This window comes from Cyprinodon variegatus, unplaced genomic scaffold (genome assembly GCF_000732505.1).
Source record: "Cyprinodon variegatus isolate N-32 unplaced genomic scaffold, C_variegatus-1.0 Scaffold51, whole genome shotgun sequence".
Lineage (NCBI taxonomy): Eukaryota > Metazoa > Chordata > Actinopteri > Cyprinodontiformes > Cyprinodontidae > Cyprinodon > Cyprinodon variegatus.
In genome coordinates this window covers 420,793-448,276 of record NW_015150504.1, presented here as the reverse complement: position 1 = coordinate 448,276, position 27,484 = coordinate 420,793, and the positions used below count along the sequence as shown (strand labels likewise).

Here is a 27,484-nt window from a genome sequence, read left to right as displayed (position 1 = left end):
ATATTTCTTATCCTAGTGAAGTCTGTCTTGCGGCAAAATACACAAGGTCTAAAATATTTAGACTTATCAAACCAGAACTAGATAATCCTAAGAACACGGATCCTTTAAATGCACAGAATGAGGCATATTTTAGTTTTGCTTTTTAAAAGCTTTAAAATATGAGCTAGTTTAAAGGAAAATCGTAAACTGTAATTTTTTCTAAAGTTTGTGTCAGATAATGATACATACCTTGGACTTTACTATTTTTCTATATTATCCCCAAATTTTTCAAAAGTTAGACATCTCACTAGACTAATTTGACAAAAATAGACTTTTTCTACTTTGGATTATATTTTAAAACTCAACTTGACATGTAAAGCACTTAGATATTTATCTTTTGTTAAGCTTAAAGGAAAGGAGCTTTAATTTAGCATTTGTGACTTAATTCAATGGGACAAATATTTGCCTTTTTTGTCATTGGAGAGTTCTATGATAAACCTCCAAATAAACACCCTGCCTTAGAGCCCCTTTGTTTTTTTTTTTAAAACAACCTTCAGCCTACAGCCATATGTGCTTACCAACATGCATCTTGGATTGTGAAACTAAAGGGTGTTGTGCACAGTAAGACTTTCCGGACAAATGCTTATACTTTAGCTCAGTAAATAGCTCCATTGTTGGGTTACAGTAGCATTTGACCGAACAACTTTTTTTGACTTTCTGAGTTTGGGTCCAGGCGGCGATGACTGACTGTTTTTTTTTAAGGTCAGCGTTAATTGTAAAACTTTTTTATTCTAACTCTATTTAATGGGAAAATAGATGATACACTAAGAAGACACTAAGAAGAAACACACTAAGAAGAAAAATGAAGACATACATTTAGCCAATTAGCTGAGAAATTCTAATCATTTGAGCACCCAGTTTGTAGCCAAGTTGAGTGCACAGAGGATAGTTTTACATACTGGCATCTTCTGTCCTAGTCTTGGCTGAAGCTGGACTGGGTTCTCCAAGGCCCACAACATTTCTGGCCACAACCCTGAACTCATACTCCACCCAGGCATTTAAACCAACCACAGTGGCTGTCAGCATGTTGCCATTGACAACCTCCGGCACTAGAAAAAAAAAAGAAGTAAAATCAAAGCAGAAAATGAAATTGAGGCAGGAAAAAAAACCACAGTATCAACAAATATCCTATTTCAAAATCATACAAAGATGTCTAATTGGGATACCTGTATCTACAGCCTGCCAGCCCACAGTGAAAGGCGTCCGAGCCTGAATGATGTAGCCCGTTATGGGGCTGCCATTGTCTGTACCGGGCGTCCAGGACAGCTGTGCTGTGCTATCTGTGATTTCATCCACTGCAACTTTGTCTGGAGGGCCAGGAGGACCTGGAAAAATGAAATAATATAAGGTTAAAACCTGTTTTTACAAGCTTAAAAACTTCTGCTTTAGAAGCTTAAAAACTTCAGCTTTATATCTGTAAGCTTTGATATTCCCTTCAATTAAAAGCCTGATCTGCTCTGTGTTTATGCAGTGTGTGTGTAATGTGAACAGCTAAGCATTGAACTAATAAACCGGATGGGCTCTATTTGAAATTGAACCAGACGCTACATGTAGAAGATAATCTGCTGAGAATAAAGGAAACATTATTCACTATGGTGCTCTGTTATTCAAATGTGCTCCATGATATTGTGAGAGGTGCAAATTAGGCAATTATAGTCATTTTCTATGATAAACACAGCCTCCTCACAGCACCTGGCAAAGATATTAAGGTTTGTTAAGAACAAACCTTCCAGCTTAATAATCAACGATCAGTCCCCTCACTCTGCTTGACACAGCAAGCATAAAACAAATGTACTGCAGCAAAACTGAACCCAGAGCTGCTCACGCCACTGTCAGTCATTTTTATGTTTCAGCAGTATTTATAAGATATTAATCGAAGATGACAGAACTTGGGCTCAGGCAAAGTCCATTTTTGCTTTCCTCCACCGTTTTTTTTTTCCACTGAGAGCCTGGGGGATTTTTCTCACTGGTCTGTCAAACATCTTTCACTTTGGAAAGACTCCTACCTCTAAGTAAACATACAAGGTTATTCACAAATTGGCCGCAAAAACAAGCTGTTGGAATCAGCCAAGTTACCTTTGACAACCAGAATCGCAGAGGTGGACAGGCTCTCCACATCCGTGTTGATGACGCAGACATACTTCCCACCATGGTTAAGCTGGATGTTGCGAATCATCAGATCCCCTGATATACTCTGGAGAAGAGCAATAAATGAGGGTAAGGGGGGGTGCAGTGTTATTTTACCGGCATGCTTTTGGCACAGTGATGTTTAACATTTAAAATATACTTTCCACTAAGTCCTCAGGCCAAGGTATTTCTGCATCTCCCCACAACAGCATGGCAGATGCACTCTGCACAAATAAAGCTATTGGCTGTCCTTCAGGCGATAACTGCACCGACCAACACGCACTTCAACAAACAGCTACCAGCTACACACAGGACAAACTGAGCAAACACATTCAAGCTAATTGGCAATCATTATTTTCTAATAACATATACTTGAGTATGGCTTGGGTGTAGATCTCAGTGTACAAAGCAAATATCACATATTAGCTGCCAGCAAATGGTTTCCATTTGAGGAAACAAAATGACGACACACTTTTTTATCAGGAAATGAAAAATTAAATATTATACTTTCCACTCTAAATGTAAACAGTATTGTTGATTGTTTTCCAATCTCTCTGTTGCATTTGATTTGGTGGTTATTTTTCCTTTGTAATTAATTCTTTTAATGATATTTTGATAGTTTTTAATGACTTTTTATACTCCATTTCAAACCTACTGTGCATATATTATTCTCATGATGTTGGGCCTTAAAATGATTCTTGAGGGTAAAAAGGTTATCAAATCATTATATGCCAATTTTATTTCTAGACTTGCTCTAAATTCCCAAACAAGTTTAAGAATGATAAACCCTTTAGAAGCAACTCAACAGGGAAGAAAGTGAAGCAACTGCAATCCCAATTTTAAGCATTAGAAGGCCAGATTTATGATTTTGGCCCAAATAAATAAAATCTCTCCTTGTATTTAAATTAACTATTAGTCGTTTTCAAACTAAAAGGCAAAATATAAATATTTGAAATAATTTCTAGCTTTCTGTTACTTCTTCTAGCTAAAAGCCTTGAACAGGATGACTAAAAGAAGTAGACTCTGAATTAGCCTTTAACCTGCTCATTATTTTTCTCTCATTTTAAAACATAATCATGCATCCATGAAAAATTGGAAGGGGCTTTGTGGTTGATTAAGGTCTTGGATAGATCACAGATGAGAAACACAGCTGAACTGATTGCATTACTATTTTTCTTTGTAGAGGGAAAAATATTGCTTTTGGAGACCCTTCTGGCCACAAATGTCCTGCTGACTTTAACCAAAAGCAGACTGTTTTATAATATCACCTCTATTAAATAAAAAATAAACAAATAAATAAACATATATTATAAAAAAGTTAAGTTTCATTTGGAAGGAACCTACTGATATTTTACATTTTCCTGAATTGTGTCATATTTAAACATTGTCCTAGTTTAGACTGATGTATCAAAATTATTGTAGCAGGGGTTAAAACACCAAAAGATCTGGGTCTTTTAATACATCTTTGAATACTTTTTTTTTAAGATGCCAGAAAGTAAACCAAAGATGTTGGAGGATTCGCCAGGTGGTCAAGTTCCTAAAAAGGACTGAAATTTATGTATTTTCTTTTCATTCTAAATAAAAATATAGGTAAAAATGTACAAACAATAAGGTGTTTGAAAAACAGCCATCAAGTGATTGCAATAGTATCAATTGCAGTTGCTCTTGTCAACAAAGGTGATTTTCCAAAGGTGCAATTGTAAACAATAAAGTCAGTTGTTACATTACTGACAGAAGATGTTGTTGCAGAGCCAAAGAATGTTATTTGTAGGGTATTTGGACAGCTGGCTCCCACATTAAACAAGAAATTGGATATATTCACACTCAGGACACATGGATTAAATTCTGAAGGCGCGATAACCATGTACAGACACAGACATAATTAATTCAGAATGAATGTTTTACATCATCAGCTAAGATTGAGCATTTTAGTGCATAAAACCATCTCTCAGTGCTTCAGAAAAAGAAAATATTGCAAGCATTCAGCTCATAATGACATTGTCTAAAACCCAGCAACTCACAGTCTCTAGGCATGTTTGTGTCATTCTGACAGAGTGCTATCAAGATATTTTTAGATCATCTTGCAGAGAGTCACATGCATCACATGGTCTCAACCTGTTAAACTAATGTTGATGGAATCTGAAAAGGACCTCTGGAAGGATGAGTCCATTTACGCTAAAAATGTTTGTTTTGAGGTAAAAATACAGAATCTCACAGGGAGAGATTTTATCTGGTCTATTTGATTGTGTCCTTGTTGTGACTGCTGATGGTATCCGCTCCCTGAAAGTCACCTCTCCAAGCAGCCTGTCACAGAGCATGTCAGCCAGTAAAAAAAGGGTATGCTGCATTAAAAACTAGTCACCTGGGGCCAACCTAGGTAAGACTTGCTGCAGTCACAGCAGATTTCATCAAGCCTGGTGGCTAGTCATTGTAGTTCTGGTGGACAGCCATCCCTCAAAGGGATCTCAGACAAAGAGAGAAAAGGCAAATGTATGCGGCCAATGGGAGAAAAAAAGATCTTTACTTCCCCTTTTCTCCTTTAGCACTTTTTTCATCCTCTTTGACAGCTTTTATGCAACCAGTCAGATTTGCACTCCAATGTCAGCCCCCACCTGGACAAGCCAAAAGCTAGAAATAACTTGCAAGTCCTCTTGTCTTAGCAGAAAGGAAGTGGTTGGGCAGGTTTGCTTTATTTATGGTAATTAATTCATCAGAAGCTTTTAAGAAGGGTTCTGGTAATCTCTCTGGACAGGGGAAGCAGATTCTTGGTGAAACTATATCTCATTAAATGCCATTGCACCCCTCAATGTCACCAGTAATTTCCATTTGCATTAATGAAGGTGTGGGGTTGGCATGTCCACAACACTGTCAGGGTCTTCCAACCTTTATCACCTGACTGTCACTAATTGATATATTGCAATGCATAAAGCAAAATTAGATTGAACGAGTAATTATTTATATAATGACAAGCTCTGAACAATTAACTTTGTCCTTTGTCAAAGGGAACAAACATTCAACAAGAAGTCATTATTTTAAGGTATAAAGATTTCAAATGAACACTTACTGGTGTCAGCCTTGCCCTTGGTGAAAGCAAGGCGGCTCATTACTTAATTATTTCTGGGCTCTAGATTCATAAATAGGTATGCAAATTCAATTATAGCAGCGGGAGATGATAAGAAAATGTTCTCCCTTGACGTTCAGGAATTAGAAGTTGAAAGGATGAAAAGGAGAAAGACTTTATTAATCAGGACCCTTTGTAATCAAAATAGCATTTGCCAGTATTTTTAGAAGTTTAAAGCATGGAGGCTTACAGTGAGTTTAAAAAGGTTAGAAAATTTTATATATACCTTATGGTGTCCTCATCTGATATAGATCAACTAATCGGCTGGTGACTGGGCCTGTATGCTTTTATACCTAAATCCTGATCAAAAAACCTCAAACAAATTTGTTTAAAGGTCCTGCTCACTAAATGTAAGTGTAATGTAAACTCAATGTTAGCGCAAAAACAGGTAGAGGCTTTTAGAAAAAAAAATAGATATTTTATGGAGCTGTCAGGTTTATTCAATTATGATTATAAAATTAATGTGTGCTTATGAAACATTTTTGCAAGGGGATGCTCCACTCCTGTCTCATGATTCAGTCAGGAGACCATCCTGCCTTGTCATTCTGATGGAGCATCTTGTCTTTATGAACTGATCAAGTCAGAACAAATACTGTTTTGTAACCATGTGTTATGTTCTGTTAATAAAAGACGGCTGCAGGAGGGGATTCGGAGAAGGAAAGCTTGAAGTTGGGTTGGGCTTTTCCTTCCGCTCCTGCAGAAGCTGCTTGAATCTCTTTCCTGTGTAGACTCAATTTCTTTTTATTTGCAAACCTACATTTTCTGAATCCAACAGAAGCTATAATAAATGTAATTTAACACTGCATTTTGGATGATTTCAACAGATAAGAGAAAGGCTAAACATATTGCAGCAAATCTGCACTGTTTTGTCGTTTTAAGCTTTTAATCTGCAGAATGTGTGGATTTGGGAATAGTGTCACTTTTTGGGAAATTTCACAGTTAACCTAAGCTAAGTGTCTAGTTATTCTACAGGGATTATGTTTCAGATGTTTTCATGCCGAAGATGGTGAAGATGTTTTAAAAATGTCACCTAACTAGAATTAGGCTTTCTTTTATTACAATAGTAAAAATATATTTAGTCAGCATTGCACATCAGTGGGAGGTCTATGACCTCACATAAATGGTAAGCATTGCAACAATTAAAGGTTCTGTAAATGAGAAGGAAAAGATAAATACATTGCAGTGGCATAAAGGCAACACAAATAATTAAAGAGTATAAAAATGAATGATTGATTAAAATGATTTTATAAAAAAATAAAATAAAATCATTGATATACAAATAAAAAAATGGACTGAAAACATAACTATTAATGTTTGGATACCACAAATGCCCGATTCAAGGCAATTTATAGTTTCAGCACTTTAACAGTTTTCTGGAAGTTAAGTCAATAAATGGGATCAATCAATCAATCATTTTAGCTATTTGATCAAAATAATCTTTGAAAATAATATTTTTATATTTCTTTGTGACCAATTTTTACAACTGAAAGATGGAAAGAATATTCGGTAATTCTCTTTTAAATTCTGGTGTCTTTCTTCATTAACATGGAGGATTTCATTGTTTTTGTATATCACCATTGACCTACTTCAAAGGAAATTCGATTTGGCAATAATAATTGGTGGGTAGGAGATTTACTAAATTTGCAGGCAGTAACTGGCTAAAACAATTTCTGATCAGTGCAACTCTATTTATTGAGACTTTCACAGACTTTCATTATTAGATAAACATATATATGTGCCTGTATTCCAAGCTAGTAACTCTCCTTCACTTCCTACACTGACCATAGAGAAGCTTTCAAATGGGTACCTCTTGGCATAAATCATCCTCCATGGGTATTAATGGTGTCTAAGAGGTCCTTAGCTGTGCAGTGGACCGTTCCCTACCCCAGCACACATGGCCCAATTAATCCCAGAACAGGCAGAAAGTTAGAAGTTAAATGCCTTGAGATGACTTACCCCGCCCACTCTTTCAAAATGATCACGGTCTTGCTGGAAGTCGATGAGCTGGCCATTGAATGCCCACGAGAAAGATACGTCCAGAGCTGGATCACAGGCAATCTGGCAGGGCAACACGATGCTCTCGCCAACAATAATCTCCATGTTAGTGGGCCTCATGGTGATTCTGGTGGGCTCTGGCCAGACAACAGATGACAGTGCATGCATGTTAATTCCTGCCACCAGCACCTCCAGTGCCTCCCCTTGACCCCTGCAGCTGTGATCTCACTACAATTCACAACTAAATCAATTGGATGTCATTGAATGGTCACAGGATGCTTGCTTAAACAAACATCTTCATTTCATGCCTTACTATTGGCAACATTTAATGACATCTCAAATTTGCAGTTAATGTTTTCAGAGCAGTTTGGAAGACAACGTTCAAAGCAGAAATGCAAAGAGCAGAGCATGTTCCCAGCTGCGACTGCGGTGAAATGGAGACCTTAGAATGCTTTGAGGAAAGGTCACCGTAATTAAATTCTGTGACATTAAATAGTTCAGCTGTCAGGGTAAGAAAAGAATAGAAGCTAATGAGAATAAATGTGATGCTTACAAACACAGCACATTAGACTAGGGGGCTACATAAATATGTTATGTCACAGTACTTAGATAATGACCTTTAACTACATCAAGGATGATGTCTGATGCTACTTAACTGCTATCTCATGGAATGTGTAATAACTGCTATGTTTATTCAGCAATAACCCTAAGTTGTAAACATTATATATGCATCGTAACTCAAGAGAAAAAAAAATAAAAATCTGATATTTTCCAGCTATTGCCTGCCAAGATATGGACCTTTATTTATTTATTTATTTTACAAGAGTTGCATAAAATTCAATCATTTGCCAATAAGCTGTCCTCTAATAATGGCTTTACACAAAACAATAATTGGCCAGTATGGAGTGTGCTTGAGTGTGCCTCTTTATAAGTTTTTCAAGGAACAGAAATGTAGATAACAAGCTTATTACTTTTATTAGTGGCAACCTAATATTGGGCATATATCCTCATATGCAGTAAGAATACAGAGAAAAAAAAGAACAGTTTAATAAGAGTCCAAGATTCTGAAAATGACCAAAGTATATTTTTATTATATAGAAGTATACGTACTTCAAAGATTAGAATGATTACACCAGCTCACAACCCAAGATAAAGGGTAATTAAAACCAAATGTTATAACCATTTACAACAACTTCCAATCCAATTAGGATAATGATATTCGTGTCACAGCGTGTCTGCCTCAAGAAAACCACAGCTTGTTCCCTATTTGCCCATTTGAAATTCAATGTCTTAAAAACTGCCTTTTATAAGCATTCTAATGAGAAGTTTTGTGCTTATCTAACAACAGAACTAATTATATGAAATTATGTGAAAAAAAAATCTAAAGGGACAGTTCCAAACTTTAAAAATGAGGCTCTGTTAAGATGAAATTAGTATTTAATATCTTACCTGCAGCTTCTGGTGCAGTTTCCTTTGGAATAAATCCTAATTAGTTGGGCCCAGAGGCTACAGCTATTTGCCAGCTGTATGTAATTTTTTTTTTTTTTAATTAACCTTTAATCTGTCATCATGTAAACATTGGGTGCATATTTAAACAAGAAGCTAGAGATTATTTTTATTAAAAAAGAAGGAAGCAGGGAGTGTACCATCTTCGATCTAGAGCATGTAAATAATTACCTATCAGAACAACTACCTCATAGTAAAATCATTTTTAGATTAAACCCAGTTAATACTTTTGATTTTTAGGATGCACGCTTATATGAAAGAATAATTCTGACCAAAAATATTTCATTTTCGAATCTGTACATGTTTTACACAGCAGGATAGTAGATGGCGTATTTCCTCTAACCATTTATATCCCTTGTAGATAATCATTAGCTCCTCTGTAGGTAAAAAAATAAATGCAAATAGGACCATTCTAGAAAGGTTTATGGAACTACACTCACATAATAAACTAAAGTTATATTTGACAGTCAATGGCAAATTCAGGAACAAGTCTACTCTCTTTGAGTTATTTAGAGATCCTGAAAGAGTATAGTTTTCCACTGATGTCAAACATCAAAATTGAAAAAGAAGTGAAGATGATATGACTCTTTGAATGTTGACACTCGCAACAGTACTTTAAGTAGAAAGGTGCCTTCAGGGTTTTCTTGGATCCACTCTGGAGCCAGCTGCGTGGTAACAAATGCTGTACATTTCAACACCTTTGTGCACTTTCAAGATGCAATCGGCCAAATTTGTTGGCAGGCCGATGTTAAGCTCTACCTCTTTATTCATTTTATTTTTTTTTTATTTTTGAAATCTTTGGTGTCTGGAAGTTGTGTGATGACTGGAACTTGATTTAAAATGTATATTCTGGTGGAATTGTAAAATGTTTGTCAGCAACTGATCATTCAATACGAGGGACATTACATTGAAAGACAGCAGTTTAAATCAATGTTGATCTATAAGTGACTTGTGATGCAGTCTCTTGATCTACTGTTTTCTAAAGGGGGCTTTATTCTAACAACTTTATTTTAACAGCATGTATATGATGAGTTATTTTTTATGTTACACTCCACAATGTTGCAGTTTATTAATTGTACTTTGTTTCCTAATTCTAATCCCTCTTAAAAATATGTTGCTTTTCTTAATTTTCCTCCATGATACAGTAGGTAAAACAAAGCTATTATATGAGGAAACAGAGACACCGTTGTTGGTGCAAAATTAGTTAAGGGTTTTGTTTAAGATTTGAATTTCCCTAATTATTGAAAATATATGAAAATACGTCACAGGCTTTTTTTTAAGCCTCAGGTTGTCCTTGGATGCGCTAATTTTTTCAGAGTAGTTTAGAGTTTTGCTGTCATAATTCAACTTTACTCCTTTTCATTTTAGTCATTTCTGAGCCAGGTCAACGTCACAGCTGCAATCTTTTTAGTTCCCCTGTTTTTTTCAAACATTTGGACACCCACATTACCATGACTGTAACTGGTGGGACAGGGTGAGGATGAAGGCAGAAGCATCACAAGCAGAAAAAAGTGACTATACGCTGAGGGGTGAACTTTTGAAGTGATCGTACTTTTAATCTGATTCTATCTGCACAAGTCAGTAGTCATATGCTTACTTTAAGGCATTGAGCTTGCTGGCTGACACACATTTCCAAAGCCTACTTTGAACAATGCTGCTACATAAATGAGGGGTTTGGCCCATCCTGGTATGCAGATGTAGCAGGGAGATTTTAGCTTGAGTTTAACCATAATGTTTATTAATTTAAAAGCCCTAAGTGTCATTTAGAAATTAAATCTTCAACTTGCTACATATGAAATAAAATGAAAAAGATTATTTTTCCAGGATTTGATGGTATTTGCTATTTTTCTCAGTTAGTAATCTGCCAAATTTTTACTACTTTTTATATGTCCTGTCTAATATTTTAAAAGGAATGTTTTTTTACATCCTGAATCCTTGATTTTAAAAAAGAAACTTGCTGGAGCAGTTTTGGTGCTTTGTATTTAATAAAAGACAATTTACTTTTTGATTCTTACCTTACTGTTCATATTTTTGTACTTAAGATATTTTCCTCTACTATCTTTTATCTTCAGTTTTACCTGTTTTCTCTAATTGTATCCATTGTCACCCACAGGGACTTTAAAGAAAAAAGATAGAAGGACATGTTTTAAAGTTCCAAGTCAAGGTATAAACATAACAAAAAATCTCTATTTTGCAAAATATCATGGTTAAAGTGGATTCATCACATTTATAAAATATGCACATTTCTACATTTTAGTCATGGAATAATTTTATTTTGGATTTGATTACCTTGAAACAATATATTCCTTTTCTGGTCCCACAAGCCCTTATCTGAACATCTTTTCTTTGCCACCCTGCACACCTGGCTCATATTAAAAAGTCATTAAGTGGCTTCTGTTGGACTTGATGACTTCAAGCTAATGAATCAATCTATTCATTTGAGTGATTCTCTTTCACAGCAGAAAAAATAACTAAAACAAAGAACGCAGAGGTGGTTCTACACCAGATTTTCCAGGAGGGGCATAGTGGGCACATTGTTTTTATAAAGGACACAGAGCAAATATATATCACAAAAGAACAGGGCAATATTTAATTGTTTTAAATATAGAGAGGTCCACGGAAACAAAGAGCACTTGGATCTCGTGAGCTAAATGTTGCAAATCTCTGGTCATGCATTTGTTCTTAGCTAGATACAGAGGAAACTAAGTGTTATAGACTTATTTTTAGATCATAAAATCTAATTGATTCAAGGGACCAATCAGTTATAGTTTCTGTGTCTGAGAATATCATAAAAGAAATAGATTTACTATAATGTCCTTATTAAAGTGCCCAGAGGTGGGTGCTACCAGTTTTACAGGGGCACTGGTGGCCTCTGGCTATATAAATATAAATATATATTTTGACACTTTTGACTTTAAAACTGAGTTAACATGAACCAATGTGGTGGATCGTTTTAACGGCAAACAATCATATTTAACACATATTTAATCCTATTCATTATAATTATTTGTTACTACCATTAAGGAGTGAGCATATAGATTGTGCTCTAAAATGCTTCCAAAAAAATGTTAGTCCAATGCATGCAGCTCAGTCTGATAGGCTTCGGCTAATAGAAATGGTCTTACCGGTGACGAGGAGCCTCCCAGTTGTACTTGCTGTGCCAAACTGATTCTTTGCAATGCATGTGTAGATAGCTGCGTCCCGTTTCGTTACATTGACAATCTTTAAAGTTCCATTTGGAAACAGAGTAATCCTGGGGGAGGAAAAAATGGCCCTTTAGTGAGGGAACAATGAGTTCAGCTTTGTTTTGCATTGTTTGTATCACCTAAAACTTGTTCTAATAATCAATATACGTTTTCTCTTTAATAAGTTTTTACCTTATTCTAGGACAATTTTTCTAAAATGATAAACAGTAATGATCATACATTGCACTTTGACCCATATTGTGTGTCACACCTTGGAAAGAATTCCCTGTGATTCCAAATTTGAAAGCTGGGTGTGTAGCTGAGCTCGGGTCCATATTACTAAGAAAAAATATTATTTACTAAGAACATCCTTGAAGACATAAGTAAATAAATGATTGTGCTTTAAAGACTTTATATTGTTATGTAGGAGAGAAACTTCTGTCGAAATGGGAAATTAATAAAAAAAATATTCAAAAATGTAGCACACTCAGCCTAACCCTGCAATATGGTCGTAACAGCAGTGTGCTACATCAACAGAAAGTATAAAACCTAAAAAAGAAGGCAATCATAAATGATTAAGGGGTAAAATATAAAAGCATATCCAATTATACAAAGACAGTGCCTTGAAAAATTATCTACAAACTTAAATTTAAGAGATTTTAAGTTCTGGATCAACAGAAAATACTCCGTGATTGAGAAGCTTCTGTGAAATTTCCAGGATGTTTTACAAATCAAAGTTAAAAAAAAGTGTGGTGTACATTTTTAATTTGCCAAAGTGATGTATTCAAATAAAAATCACAAATCAAAAAATATTCAGAAGTCACACTATTAGTAAATGCATTTAATGGCATAAGACAAAATTGTCAGGCACAATAGAAGAAAATATACTTCAGATTTAGGGCTGGGCTGAAGGTTTAATTTCCAGGATGAACATACCTTAAAAAGTGTAGCCAGTGTTAAAAGGGGTGTGCTTAGATTCAAGCAAAAGTTTACATTTTAAAGGCCCAGTCAAGGTCTGAACATAAATCCAATTGTGAATGAAGAAAATCTTTAAAACTGAAGATGCCAGAGGCTTTCTATCCAATTTCACCAAGTTTGAGCTATTAAGAAAAGACAATAGTTGTACAATTTAATTATTTAGATATTGGTCTATCACAACCTTGTGCCATTAAATAACTATTTTGTTTTAATATGTCAAAATATGAAGGGGTTTAAGTGGTATGCATTCTTTTACAGAGTAATATCAATATATCACAGCAATAATTCATATATAACTCAATCCATGAAAGCAACATCTAGTCAGCTAGAATTACCTCCCATTATGAGATACCTAATTTAGCCTGGAGCTGATCACACTAAACTAGATACAGTAGATCTTTAAAAGTCCAAACAGGGTTTTGTTCTAAAGAATAACACTTTTCCCGCTGCTTCAATTTGTAGAACAACAGCATATCTGAATTCTTTCCTGCAGTCTTGATGCTTTCAAAGCAAAGTGGGCTTCACACGCAATGTGTTAAATGTCAGTCAGTCTGGGAATTCTACCAATTATCTCCGGCTATAGATGTGGCTTTCCATCCAGAGCAACTGTGCTGTTTGGACATGATGCTTCGTCGGCATTGCTTCTTTTACAGAACTCTTTTTAAAATGAGCAGCATGGGAGTGATTTAAACAGCATTTCTTCGGTGAAAGTCACTGCCTTTGCTGGAGTTGTTTTAAACCAGTCGGCATGAAGCGAACATTTGCAGCAAGGTTTAGAAGCTGTGTGCTTTTCTTTCTCTGCCAATGCTAATGTGTGTGAACGGGTGGATCTAATGTCTCTCTAATATGTGTTTTGGAGCCCTCCATGTATGATTGGTCTCCTTTGTTTTCTGTGAACTCCTTTTGTATATTCAACATTTCATCCGGGGATGAACAACAGATCAAATTAAGCACAGCTTTATGCAACAGAAATCTGTGTTTGATGCTGCTTACTGCCTGGATGCCGCCCTTGTGCAGTTTCTAGCCTTTTGAGGCCCCTTCTGCTCCCTACTGCATAGCTTTTATTTTTCTGCAGCCTTGTTATTTTTCATCAAACATACTCCTGTATTACTTTAAAAATATTAAAAAGGAGATAATTGCTTGTGCAAATGCTTCACTTTCCCATTTAAATTGCCTTAGTTTTTGTTTATTTTTTCTACTACACTAGTGGCTAGTTTTTTCGACAGTAGGCTGGAAGAAAATGGGGTATGAGAGATGGGCAGAGACCTGGTGGATTTGAACCCGTGTCAGCCACATCGAGGACTAAGGTCTCTGTACATGGGTCATGCGCGCTAACCACTGTTCCACCTGCACACCCGAAAAAAAGGGACAGACTTTAACTAACTCTCTATCCCACTAGCTATTTAACAAGCTAGGTGTTGATACATGCACCTGGCATCTTCATATCTCATATCGCATGATTTCCATAAAAAGGTGCAAGCAGTATATTAAACACGCATTTCTGTAATTTTCCTGGTGGGTGCTCTACCCTCTATTTCTCCCCATTAGTCTCTCCTTTAATGCATTCCCACAAATGACAAACACACCATTGAAATTAATCTGCTTGCCGTGAATGTGAATGAGAGCTGCTGGAAATGTGCGTTTTTGACTCTTATCCTACCTTTCAGTTCTTTGCAGGATCTCATTCCCCTTCTTCCACAGGCTAATTGCCAGGGGTGAGGCCTGAGGCTTGCATTCAAGAGTGACTTCGCTGCCTGAACGAGCTTTTAGCAAGGCCTTTAATGGACTTTTGGAGAAAGTCGGAGCAGAAGCTGCACATAAAACAGTAAAAAGAAGGTGTAACAAAGGAAAGATATGAAAATCTTCATATACAGTAGCAAATGTATTAATACCAGTTGATATTTTCACATCTTGTAATGTTGCATACAGACTGCTACAGACTTCAGTGTATTTATTTGGGGTTTAATGTTGCATATCGTGGTGCATAATTATTTGGGTTTGCTGTTAAGTCATACCTTTTTATATATCAAATGAAGAAATGAACAGATTGCAATGAAATGTTCAAAGCTGAGGATTCTTTTTTTTATAAGCAAGCTATGCTTAGAACCTTTCCAGAGCTTTCTCCCTGACCTGTCTGCTGTGTGCCTTTATTATACTGTTTTTCAGTCATTTTTTTCAACTCTCCTTTGACATCTTTACATAAAAGCGGAATTTATTAGTGTGGTAAACCTTTTAAAGGCAATTGGTTACTCAAAATTTTATTTAGAGCAAAGTAATATGATTCTGCTGTAGCTTTTTATATATTAGGCAAAGATGCTGAAAACGACAGCAAGAAAAGCCTGACAATAAATTCATTAACGACAAAGAAAACATCATATCCCCCCTTATCATATATCCATCCTGCAGCCAGGCCATGCACTCATCATCAAATTCAAGTTAGCTATCATTAGGACCATCGAGTGTCATCACATGTACCAAGAAAGAATTGAATTTCTCATGGAGCCAGTCATCAAAGCTTAGCAAATAAATCAATACTGGGTCCATATGAGAAAGCTTGCACAATGCCAAGAGGCATCATGTTTGTAGTATCCCAATCAATAGATGAAACGACTGAAGGTAAAATGAGACACTCTATTAGATTTATATTTTCACTGGCAGTGCCCATGGTGACATCAAATGAGGGTGCAGACTGATTTCTGAGCAACACAATAGCGGGCTGCTTTCTTATCTTAGCAGATGATCAAACACATTGAAAGATAAGCAGAATGAGAGCAGGAGAAGGAAAGCAATCTTACCTAACACCATTAGCTGGGCACTTGAATAAACACTGCCATGTTTGTTTTCAGCCACACACTGATACATCCCAGAATCTGACAGGTTTAACGCAGTTATGGAAAGGGCTCCGTTTTCGATTTGTACCCGGCCCTGCAGAGTACAGAGAAACAATTCTGCATATCCATTGCAAGGCCAGCTTATTAAGTCCAAATGCATAGCAGCAATTATTCATGCACCATGAAAGGAGGATAGGAGAGAAGGAGAGGGAGGAAAAAATAAAATTAAAATCCTAGGAAAAAATGTGTCACTGCTTGTATTGTCAGTTTAGAAGACATGAGGAGGCAGTTGCAAACTTGAATCTTAGACAGAAATTAGAAAATGCTAGCAAAAGCAAAGACAGTCTATTAAAATGTCATTTATTTTCTGTAGTCATTCAACTGGAAACACTGTGATGGCAGCTCACAAGATAACGGCTGAGTTTAACCAAATAAGCTGGTAAAGGATCCAGATTGCTGCTGGGGAAGAAGAACAAGACTTGCTTAATTACACTCTCACAATGTGACAGTTTATATACCAAAACCAAATTAGCTATAAGCCTACTAAAAATAAAAAATAAACATATATGTGAAGGCATAGTTAATTTACATCTCTTTGAAAGCAGCCCAAACCAGTTGTTTTCTCTTTCCAAGGCAGCATTTGTGCATCAGCTGTTATCCTTCCATTATCCAGCCACTGAGTAAGAGCCCGTCAGGCTATAGAGGGAAAAGTGAATGCAAGCTTTTCAAGGGATTTTGATGTCTAATGAGGATGTTAATGGGATTTCTTTTCCAGATATGAAAACTACCTTCTCCTGTATGACAAGTACTGTAGCTCGAGCCTTGGTTTTCAAACTGTTACTGGTAAGCCTACCACTGGTAGTAACTAAAGTCCCTCTACTAGGAGAGTAGTTGCAAAAAAAAAAAAACTGATTTACTGAAGTTAAAACACTAGTTTAAGCACAATGATGTTTGTTTTATTTAAAAACCTCTCTGACTAAGATGCAGTGAAATAAAGTTTGTGTACCGATGTAATATCCCCATCACCAGAGTTGGGAGTAACAGCGTTCCATTGTAACAGAAGAAGTTAGTTGCATTTTTCCAGGAAAGTGATTTTAGTCATTACATTTCATATACTGGTAACATGCAACATTTGTAATCTAATGCAGCATCCTACCACAACTCAGTCAATTAAAGCAACTTTTAATAAGTACACACTTTGCTGTGGGTCAGGATGGCATTCTGTTTACTGCAAGGATGAATAAAGGCATACATGACCTTGTTATTTGAAAATTTATTGTTCTTGATTTTGTTACCAGATCCATCATCCTGCTGATGATTTTTGGACTTGTACTGTTTCTACATCTCATGTATGTCAAACAATTATATACCTTTAAAGCAGAATTAATACAACAGTGACTGAAATATTGCAGTAATGACCAATTAACTAATTTATCTCACAGTACCACAAACAGTGGGAATTGATCTAATGAAAAATCACTAAACTGACATATTGTAAGATTTTAACTAAATGTGAAATCGATGGCTTACATCAATTGCATATCAGTTTAGCTAACTATTATCTGATCACTTGGAATACTCATAGAGCATGAGAATGCCTTACCAAGATGACAGTCTGATCCTTCTATACATTTTTTAAGATAATAGATCCTTAAATCACTAATAAAGTAGCACATATTATTATTACCCAGCATAACACTGCAAATTTCACACTCTAAATTTCAATACTGAAACGGCACATACAATTTCAACACACATACTTCAAGACACAACATCATTTGATATTCTGAATTCCCTATGATTTAGCACTTTTAAACACAGAAGCAACACATTCTCTTCACGTCTGCATGTGTGAGGGAAAGATTTCATTAGAAAAATAACATAAGAAAAGAAATCCTCTGCAGCTTTCCCAAGGTTTATCTACATTGGACTTTGTGGTTCGTAACACTTCTACAACTTTTCCACTAGCTTGTAATTACCACCTCTAATGACCCATTTTATTAAATATTTTAACTTTGAAGACTTGGAAACCTCTTTGCAATATAAAAAAAACCCTCATACCTCAGCCATTACTTGCTCGCCATTCTTCAGCCAGCTGTAGGATGGTTTCGGCTTTCCATTTGCCTTGCACTCCCAGAAGAGGTTCTCTTCGATGGACTGAGCTGTGTCTGTTATGGTCTGGAGCCACTGAGGTTTAGCTTGAAAAAAAAAAAAAAGAGGATCACCGGCTCAAACATGTGTTTTAATTATTTAGGTTTAGAGAATAGACAGAGTGCTATTAGGCATTGAGATGCCTTAACAGAAGAAGTTTTTATTTTTTGCATCCTGCAGTTTTAACACACAATTAAAAACAAAAAAGTTCAGATATTACGGTTTTGATGTGAACTCAAGCCATTAAATATCAAACTTTTTAAAAAAAAACTTGGTATTTCTTGTGAGTTTGAAATCTGTTTTATAAATTTAGATGTTATCTGGATGTGGATTTGACTGCTGAAATAAGGGTATTAATAGTAACCCTAGTTACAATCGTATGTGCCTAGATATTCACTGTTGTTTTAGTAATTAAATATACGATTTTGAACTATAAGGCATGTTCTGTTGTGTAGAGTCCAATAAGAAAATGTATGTGACCTCAAAAGGTCTGTGAAAGCCCCCGTCACTTTTAAGTCACTTGTACTTGTATAGGAACCCAATAAAAAAAAAGAGAATGTTGCAGTAACAGACAAATTACTTTTTTTTCACAATTGGCAAATTGTCATTTAGCAAGAACTGTCTTACATACCATGGTAAGAAATACGACCCCGCGCAGCATTTTTGCCCCGTCTGTTCTCTGCTATGCATTCGTAGGTTCCAGCATCTTCCTGCTGAAAATTGGGGATTTCAAGGATGGCGTTGGAATTCTTCATTTTGACTTTGCTGGGGAAAGGGACACCACTAGTTCTCCTCCAGCTTATTTCTGGGACAGGGCTAAGAAAGAAAGAAAAAGAGAGAGAGAACAAAAGTTGTTAAGCTTTTAGCTCCCAGTCACTGTGATCAAAGTGTGATCTAATGCAGAAGGGAATTAGATGAGAAGAAGGCTTTGTGAACATTTTTTTCAAAATTCGAGCAACCATTTTCACATATATAGGCTGCCGAATGCTTCTTAAGTATATACTGGGCAACCATTAAACCCTTTGATGCATTAGTTGCCTAAATAGCTGTAATTTATTTAGAAAATTAAGTCACAGTTTAAGTAACACATAATATAAAGCCCAACGGTGACTTACTTTCCCAGGGCAAAGCATTCTAATTTCACCAACGAGTCCTTTGCTGCTGGAACCGAATCTGAAAAATGAACTTCTATTTTGGGCTCATATTCACCCATTACACCTACAAAAGAGAGAGAACAACAGACAACACAGCTTTAATAGACTTAACAAGAGGCAGACATTGCACTGGATCAGAGTCCAAGCCTTGATAAAGTAGGACAGCTAACACAAAAAGTCTTTATGGGCATGCAGCAAAGTGACCATTGAAGGGCTCATAAAGGAGAGAAGAAATAAGAGGTTGATCATAAAAGATTTAGAGAACACATCATGGAAAGGATTAGCTTGGTGGAGATTACTTGCAGAGATTTATGAATGCAACTTCATTTACGACTTTATTTATATTCACATCACCAGGATGGGTTGCACACTCTTTTGCAAATCGAGCACCGTGACCTTTGTTATTACCGGCTTCAGTCCTGGTGCCTGAGAGCAAAAGTAGCTGTAATGTCCTGTTTGAGGTTTTACATTCAAAAGCAGAACAGACCGGAGTAAATCAGGGGTTTATGTCAAGATCAAAAACTTAAATGCATCCTAATTTTCAATAAAATGATATTAACCAGTGAAAACCGTGTGGTTACCATTACATTAGCGGTTTGGATGGGGTGATGCATGTGTGGAAAATCAAGAAAGGATACGAGCCGAGATGTATTAGTTTCTATGTTATCAAAGCCCACCGAGCAAACAATGACAGTGTAACATTACTAAACATTCTACAGGTGAAATACATCAGAGCAACAGATTTTTTTATTGCTCTTGTGTGTTTTTTTACTTGCCCAGCTATATTTCTACTGTAGAACATTGCAGAATAACATTTTAATCTTTTACTCCAGCTTCGGTAACAATTAACAGATAACAGTGTTCTAAATCATAATATATCTATACTATATATATAGTAACATGCTCAAGTAACATGTTTGTTAGCAGCTAAAGAGATCTGCTGCCTTGTATGTAGCCCAACTACACATCTAGCAAATATTGGCCTGTAATACTTGTTTCTTTTACAATAATAACTTGAAATCACGCTGATACATATTGAAGGAGCCTATTGTATTTTTGTTTCATACCATTTTGTTTAGTTTTGTTTGGTAATGTATCCAAATCAGAACAACAATGATTAAATATGATTAATATGACTGTATTTATTATTGTGGTATATCATATTTGCAACACCCGGATCAGATTATTTAATATTCAAAATTTTATTGTTCAAGGCTAGCTTAAACTAGTTCTTAGCTTTGGACTGTGTGATCCACTCATTTGCTTTTACACCAATGCAAGAGCTAAGAAAATTACCTACAAATGATGTGTTAGTATCTGCACAAAGTCCTCAAGTAAAACCTATTACAGAAATGCAGATTATTTATTTTTGGTTGGAAAACCAAACTGTGTTTCATCTAGGGCTGCAACACCGAATCGATAAAATCGATAAAAATCGACTTTTAAAAGCGTTGCCAACGAATTTCATCATCATTAGTTGTGTCGCGCGATTAATGCGTCATCCGCCGCCGCCGTCATCACTGCCACTTGACTGAAACGGGGGAAGAAAAAAAAATTACGGTAGAGCGAGCCAGTGCTGCAGGTGCGCAGTGTTGCCAACTCAGCGACTTTGTCGCTATATTTAGTGACTTTTCAGACCCCTCCAGCGACTATTCTTTTTAAAAAGCGACAAGTGACAAATCTGGCGACTTCTTACGGTGTCACTGGCGGCTTTTGGAGACTCTTACGTGAAAGCATGTATCGTTCCTACTCTTGTCCTGCAGCAGCAGCTGCTGCCGTGAGGCGCCTCCCCCATCCCAACCCCGTTCTCCCGCAGGAATCCCTCTCAGCGCAGCAGTCAGAGCCGCAGGATGTTTCAGCCTCCAGACTGCAAATGAAGCGTGCATGCGCCGGGATTGACGGCACAAATTGATAACAATAATTAAACTAGCCTTTATAAATAAATTAACTTGCAAATTATGAGGGCAAGGCTTTTGGAGTTTAAATCTTCTGGCAAAGATAAAGTAAAGAAGATCCTGCAATTTATGGGAGTAAAGCAGAAGAAAATCCAGCAAGATCAGTAATATGTCAATTAATTATATGCCATATTCCCATGTAAATATCTGTCTTTGGAGGATGTGTTTTTTAGCACCCCTAGTTCTCTCATTTTTATTCCAAATACAATTTATAATTTGAATCACAGGGCTATTTTTATCTATATGGTTAAGTATTTTCTCAAGTAGCAACTTTAACTGCTATACTTTCCTGTCTTAAAAGGCAGAACTCTTCTAGTCTAAAAAAAACTAATTTGATGAAATGGGGGGACCTATTGTTTGAGCCCCTTAGGGGCTTCTAAAAAAAAAAAAAGTCTTTTTTTGCGCTTTATGAAACAAAGTACCCTATATTTTGTGGATGTACAGCTACATTTCTCATGTAAGTTTGCGTAGTTTTAACACAAACATTTATTTTTCATATTGCACCAGTACAGTTAATGAGCAACCTGTACTGGTGTGCTTGTTTGTTCTGTCTAAAATGTTTATTTTGAAATAAAGAGGTTAGTATAAAAAATATTTTTTGTCCGATTCATCGATTAATCGACAAAATAATCGGCCGATTCATCAATTTTTAAAATAATCGTTAGTTGCAGCCTTAGTTTCATCACAGAAAGAGTTAAAAAACAACAACAAAAACTCATTAAAAGCTTCATTTAAATGACATTCAAAAGCAATGCTGATTCAAAATTAGAAAGTGAAGGAGAAAAATCAAGCAATACAACCACTTTTGAGCTAATTAATTTTCCTAATTCAACCAAAAACAAATCTTGTCTGGAATGTAGTTGTTTTCTTTTAATATAATAAGTATCAGAGAGAGCTACAGGAAAAACTGGATTTTATCTGTCCTCTGATCCAAAAAAAGTTCTTACGTTTTAGCATTAAAGAGATTAAAATGTATTTTATGTATTTTACATACAAATAAAATTTTACATATAGATTTTTATACTACAGAAAGGCTGTATGTATTCCATTCAATCATTGGTTCTATGCTGGTGAAGATTCTCAGTCATCCAGGTCATAGTCAATCCAAAAAACCTAAAAAACACAATTCCACTGGACAGTGGATTGGTTCTGTTTAATCAACCCTTTCGTCTTTTTACAATATTAGAAATTATTCGATTTTTCTTAAAATACCATGGTAAAAATGTCATTTAAATGCTATCAATATAATGTTTGATAATATCAAATTATCACATATAAGTCTGCTTCAGATTTATACTTATTGAAGACACTAAGATTCAAAAGTATAAACTATAACTTTTATATCAACCTACAAAACAATTATAGTACTGAATTCATACTTTAATTGCTAAAGAGAAATAAAATACAACAATAGGTGACACTTAAAAGAATAGAATAGACACAAACTGGTAAAAGTGTGTTTTTCTACCATCACTCCTGAGAACTAGTGGTGTTGGAGAGCTGAGAACCCTCTGCTTTGTGACGGTGTTGTTGACCACACAAGTGTAGTTGCCCACATCTGAGGGCTCCACTTTGGCTATATACAGGCTCCCGGTCTCCTGAGAGATGAATCTTCGGCTGTCTTGTTGGACAGAGTATGGGTATTCATTGAAGATCCATGCAAATGTCAGCTCTAAAGGCAAGAGAGAAACAGTTCAGTGCAGTGTTTGTCCACAGAGCATATTAACAGATGGAATGACTAAATCAAAAGAACTCCTCTTTGGCCTTCTCTTAGTATGTCAAACAATTTTCTATCTCTTATACAGATTTTCTTCGAAGGAAATATCAAGAATGCAGTAACTATCAGTGCAAAAAATAAAAAAACATGAGAGCAGAGGAAAGGGAGCGAAACAAACAGGATTACATCGCGTCAGTGGTCTTCCCCTGACACATGGCCTCCATTCTCCGGGTCCCTGAGCGACTTAGTTTAACGGCGTCAGGAATAAACGAAGGAATTGAGAGATCAATGGATTGACATTCACATATAAGAACATGCTGTCATTTCTCTTCACAAGCGACAGGCCCACAGTAAGAGCGGGAAGACCTGTCATGACAAATTACAGTGTCATTTCCCCAAGCTGCACAAGAGAGAGGAGGTGCTCCATGCAATCTTCCACTTCAGGGCTGAAGGGGGCAGGGTGTGGTTTCTGAGCCAAAAGGTGGATGCAATGACTGTCAATCATGTCCAACACCAATGAAGGAGGGTAAGCCACTTGGCTTTTGACTGGCTAAAGCACCCATGCTGAGTGCAGAGATGCAGATACAAAGCTGCTTCTGACTAGGCAAGCAGGGGTCACATAGCTCAGAGTCAGCATAACCCCAATTTGAACTGGGTAGCCATAATGAGCACTGATAGAACTCTGCACAGCAATTCTGCTTCAAGTGCCGCCTGAATCAAAACACAAATACTTTTATGCATAAAAGGTGCAAAACAAAAAAAAAAAAATCTATGTTGAACTACAAAAGCACTACAATAACAATTACTTATCTATTCATTTCATTTTTCACATCTGGGTGGTGTTATATTTCATATGCTAGCAAAAGAGAAAGCTTTTTCACCACTCAGACTCAATCAAGCGTAATAAAAACCCAAAGAAATGTCTCATGCTGTAGGTGTCTAATACAGTTCATTGGAGTGCAAGGTTATGAAGCACATCATTGCTTTCAAATTAAAGAGCGGAAAGGAAAAAAAAGGATTAAAAGAAAAGAAAGACGGAAAGAGAATGAGGCAGTGGGGAGGTTAGTGAAGTAGCAAGACGGCTCGGTCTCCTTTACTTACATTCACTTTTAAAGAATGTGGTAAAACACAAAAGCACTACAGTTACTGCATCCTGCTGTGCGTAAGCTTGTGTCAGAAAGGGAAGCTGTCAATGTGTATTTCACACAGAGTACTCTGACCCATTATCCAAAAGACCAGCTGTACAATGCACTGCGACAAACTGTTCTCTTGTGAGAAAAATTGGTTGTTCCAGTGTGCAAGCTATTGTATCAAGAGGTTGACAAGCTAGGCAGCAGCTATTGTGGCTGTCCTTGGTTTTTCTCTAGATATGCAGAGTGGTGGGGGGTTGTGCTGGCTGTAACTTAATCTTTTATTTGTAGCCTCTCGTTTATTGAATACAGTCTCAGACTTTCACATGGGCAGCATCTTTTCAGAAATGTTTGGGGTATAGATCTACAATCAAGAGCTCTGTGCTGTTTTGCATACAGGCTGTGCATTGTTCAGCAAATGATTTGTAGCCCTTGAGCTGTTTGACACAAAGTAGCATGTTGTTATGAAAAGTTTATACACAAAAGTGAACCTCTGCTCATGTCTTAATAGTATGATACGATTTTCTTTAAAGATGGTACAGCAGTTAAATAAAATATCTTTTAATTGACTCTGATTAGCTTTCTGCTGGAGAGCATCATGCCAGCAGCATAACACTGCACCAAAGAGTTGGTTTGTGTTCAGGGTGCTAGCTCTCCTCCAGACATACCGCTTTTTTATATAGGCCGAATAGTTTCTCTTTACCTATATCTGAATATAATATTGGGGTATCTAATCATTTACATAACAATTGCTGAAATAGATGCCAGGTTTGTAATTTAAAAATGGTAGTCCTGTTTACAGACTCATCCAATTAAGCTTAGAATCTCCTCTAAACCCAATCTCTATCTTTCTTTTAACTAATGCTTACATTGATTGGTCTACCCAGCTTAGTTGACAGCAAAGGCATAACACATACTCTTTACAATATTGGATCACACAGTGTCCTGTTTGGTTTTTATGAGGATGTTGATTCACTGATAATCTTCAAGAAAGTGCTCACAGCTTTGCAAGAAATACATTTACTGAGAATAAAACCTCTTATCCAGTGGTGTCAGATTAAAGGGGCTGAGTAGAAATACATGGGGATGTTTGGAAATCATACATCTTTTTTCTTCTATTTACACAATTATGCACAATGCTGGTCTATTAGAAAATAGTATGATACATGAAGAAATTAAAAGGCCCAGTGAATAGTGAAGAGGTAGCTAATTCCAACTTTGTATCACTAAATGTGGTTATTTAAAATGTATGCACATCTTCATTTAGAAAGTGAAAGGTTGTAGTTGTGGACAGCACTTTTTTTTCTTCCAGAATTTAATTCTTTTGTAACCAGAAGCTTTTCCACACAATAGACATCAAAACGCTGTGCTAATTAACTAACTTTAGAGGTAATGTTTGTCTGCCAGTGGTTTTGTCACATTTTCACAGCACCTATCTGTTTCCTAATTTGCTTTCCAGCCTTTATGAAACGGTAAGTTAACAACCTGTTTACTGCAGTTTTACTGAAGAAGATAATTAAATATTCAAACCTTGTAATTCAAGCAAGCACATATAAGGGGCCAAAATAGAGTTTATTCAGCTGCTGATTGATGGAACAGTGCAAGTTTAGGTAATGAGGAAGACGAGCAATGATCTGTAATTTTTCTAGTGACTGGGGCATTGCATTTAGTATCCAGTGAGTTTGAGTTCCAGCCCCACTCCTACAGACTGCAATTCTGGGTCCCTGAGCAAACACCCTTAACCCCACACTGCACCTCGGGGCTGCACAATGGCAGCCCACTGCTCCTCAAGGGGATGGGTTAAATGCAGAGAGTAAATTTCATTGCTCTGTACTTGTGACAGTGTATTGCCAATAATATTTATTTGTAAATTATGGAGGCACATAAGTATTTACAAGGGCAAGATGCATGGCCCTCTCAGACCTGTAACAACTTCTTTAAGAAGCACTTCCGTACTCCGCACGTTACCTATATCAACAGCATCTGTTTGATCTACGCTGATTTTCTATATATATATATATATATAAAAGAAACCTGTGCACAGTCTCAAACAGTCAGACTCTACACTCATCCATGATCCGGATCAAAGACTGGTTGAAGGATACCAAGAAGACAACTGTGGACCTGCACAAGGCTGAGAAGAATGAATAAAAAATCTTAAGCAGCAGGTTGGTCTGAATAGATTATCTCTGGGACCAACTGTAAAAGAAAAAAATTGAAGAACTGCAAGATCATTGACAACCTCCCTTGATCTGGGGGCTCTTTGTAAATCTCATCTAAAGATCAAATGATCATAAGAATGGTGAGCAAAAATTCCAGAACTACAAAGCGGGACCTTATGAATGACCTGCAGAGAATTGGGACTAATTTAAAATAAACATAATCATAAGTAAACCACTAGGTCGAGGTGGACTCAAATCCTGCAGTTCCAGGCATGCCCCCCTGGTTTAGGTGATACAGGTCCTGACCCATCTGAATTTCAAATGAAAATAGATGATCCAAAAGCAGAGTGGAAGAATATCATGTAGTCAGATGTAACCAAAATTCTCAAAAAGACAACTATTCTGAAGCATGGGGGTGAAAGCATCATGCTTTGGGGATTATTATGTTAATGTTCCTGTAAGATTGAGAGCTTCCGTGATTTGATAATTGCCTTTTATTAAATTCCGATTTATTTGCATGGCCCTAATTAGCCCTATAAGGCCTTATTTTCCGCTATAAAATACAAATACATTTTTTAGAAATCTACAGTGAGATTTCCTGATTTTTTTTCTCCACTGTCTTTCATGGTTGTAGCGTACCTAAGATAAGAAATTACAAACCGCTTACGTCTCTTTAAGTAGGAGAACTTGATCAATAAGTGGCTAATAAAATACTATACTACAACATCTTGGGAAATTTTGCAATTGGTTTTAAATCCTTTTATTATAATCTAGATCTTTGTAGTTATATATGTCAAAAACATTAAAAGGTTATTGTTATGAAGATGGACAATAAAGTAATGGGTCTGCAAGAGCATTTTCTCATACCCATTGTTGCTAGATTGGTCTGGCTTCTACTCAGGCAAGATTCTTTTAAACAAGTTACTCCAGCTATATGAAGTAAAACTTTACACGGCTATGACCCCCAAACAATTGTTAACTAAAGGCAATATGGGCTGTTTGGAAAATTTTCTGGTTGTGATAAAAATAACAGTCAAGGAGTAGAAGGTATTCGCTTAATATTAGTTTTTTTAGCAAACTTTTCAGGGTTAGCTACAAGAGGAGAAAGCCCAACAAATTAACTACCAAGTATCAGCTTTTATGTTGTTTAGCTATATAATCTCCAAAAAGGTTAGAAAGCAATGAACATTTAATATGCTTAGTTAAAAAAAAGAGAATTAAATTTACAGTAGTGGACATTCATATATTCTTCTCCAACAACATAGCAACAAAAATGCAATATCAAAATATGTTGGATTGCTCTAACAGTTGCAGTAATGCAATGCAATTTGCACAAATACTATATTATTGTAGAGTTTTTACAAAATTGTGGTATAGTTACAAATATATATATACCGTGTATATATATATATATATATATATATATATATATA

General features: G+C 36.2%; 1 protein-coding gene across 1 annotated transcript in view; it reads right to left on the bottom strand.

The window, feature by feature from the left end:
• Positions 1-27,484, bottom strand: part of cntn3 (contactin 3) — a 45,468-nt gene that overhangs the window by 7,944 nt on the left and 10,040 nt on the right. The window contains exons 5-15 of the mRNA XM_015370958.1: positions 22,511-22,714; positions 19,049-19,151; positions 18,565-18,749; positions 17,844-17,980; positions 15,747-15,876; positions 14,612-14,762; positions 11,914-12,041; positions 7,244-7,419; positions 2,116-2,233; positions 1,206-1,364; positions 939-1,088 (exon numbers count right to left, since the gene is read on the bottom strand). Coding sequence (XP_015226444.1) covers positions 939-1,088; positions 1,206-1,364; positions 2,116-2,233; positions 7,244-7,419; positions 11,914-12,041; positions 14,612-14,762; positions 15,747-15,876; positions 17,844-17,980; positions 18,565-18,749; positions 19,049-19,151; positions 22,511-22,714 — 1,641 coding nt within the window. The remainder of the gene's footprint in view (positions 1-938; positions 1,089-1,205; positions 1,365-2,115; positions 2,234-7,243; positions 7,420-11,913; positions 12,042-14,611; positions 14,763-15,746; positions 15,877-17,843; positions 17,981-18,564; positions 18,750-19,048; positions 19,152-22,510; positions 22,715-27,484) is intronic.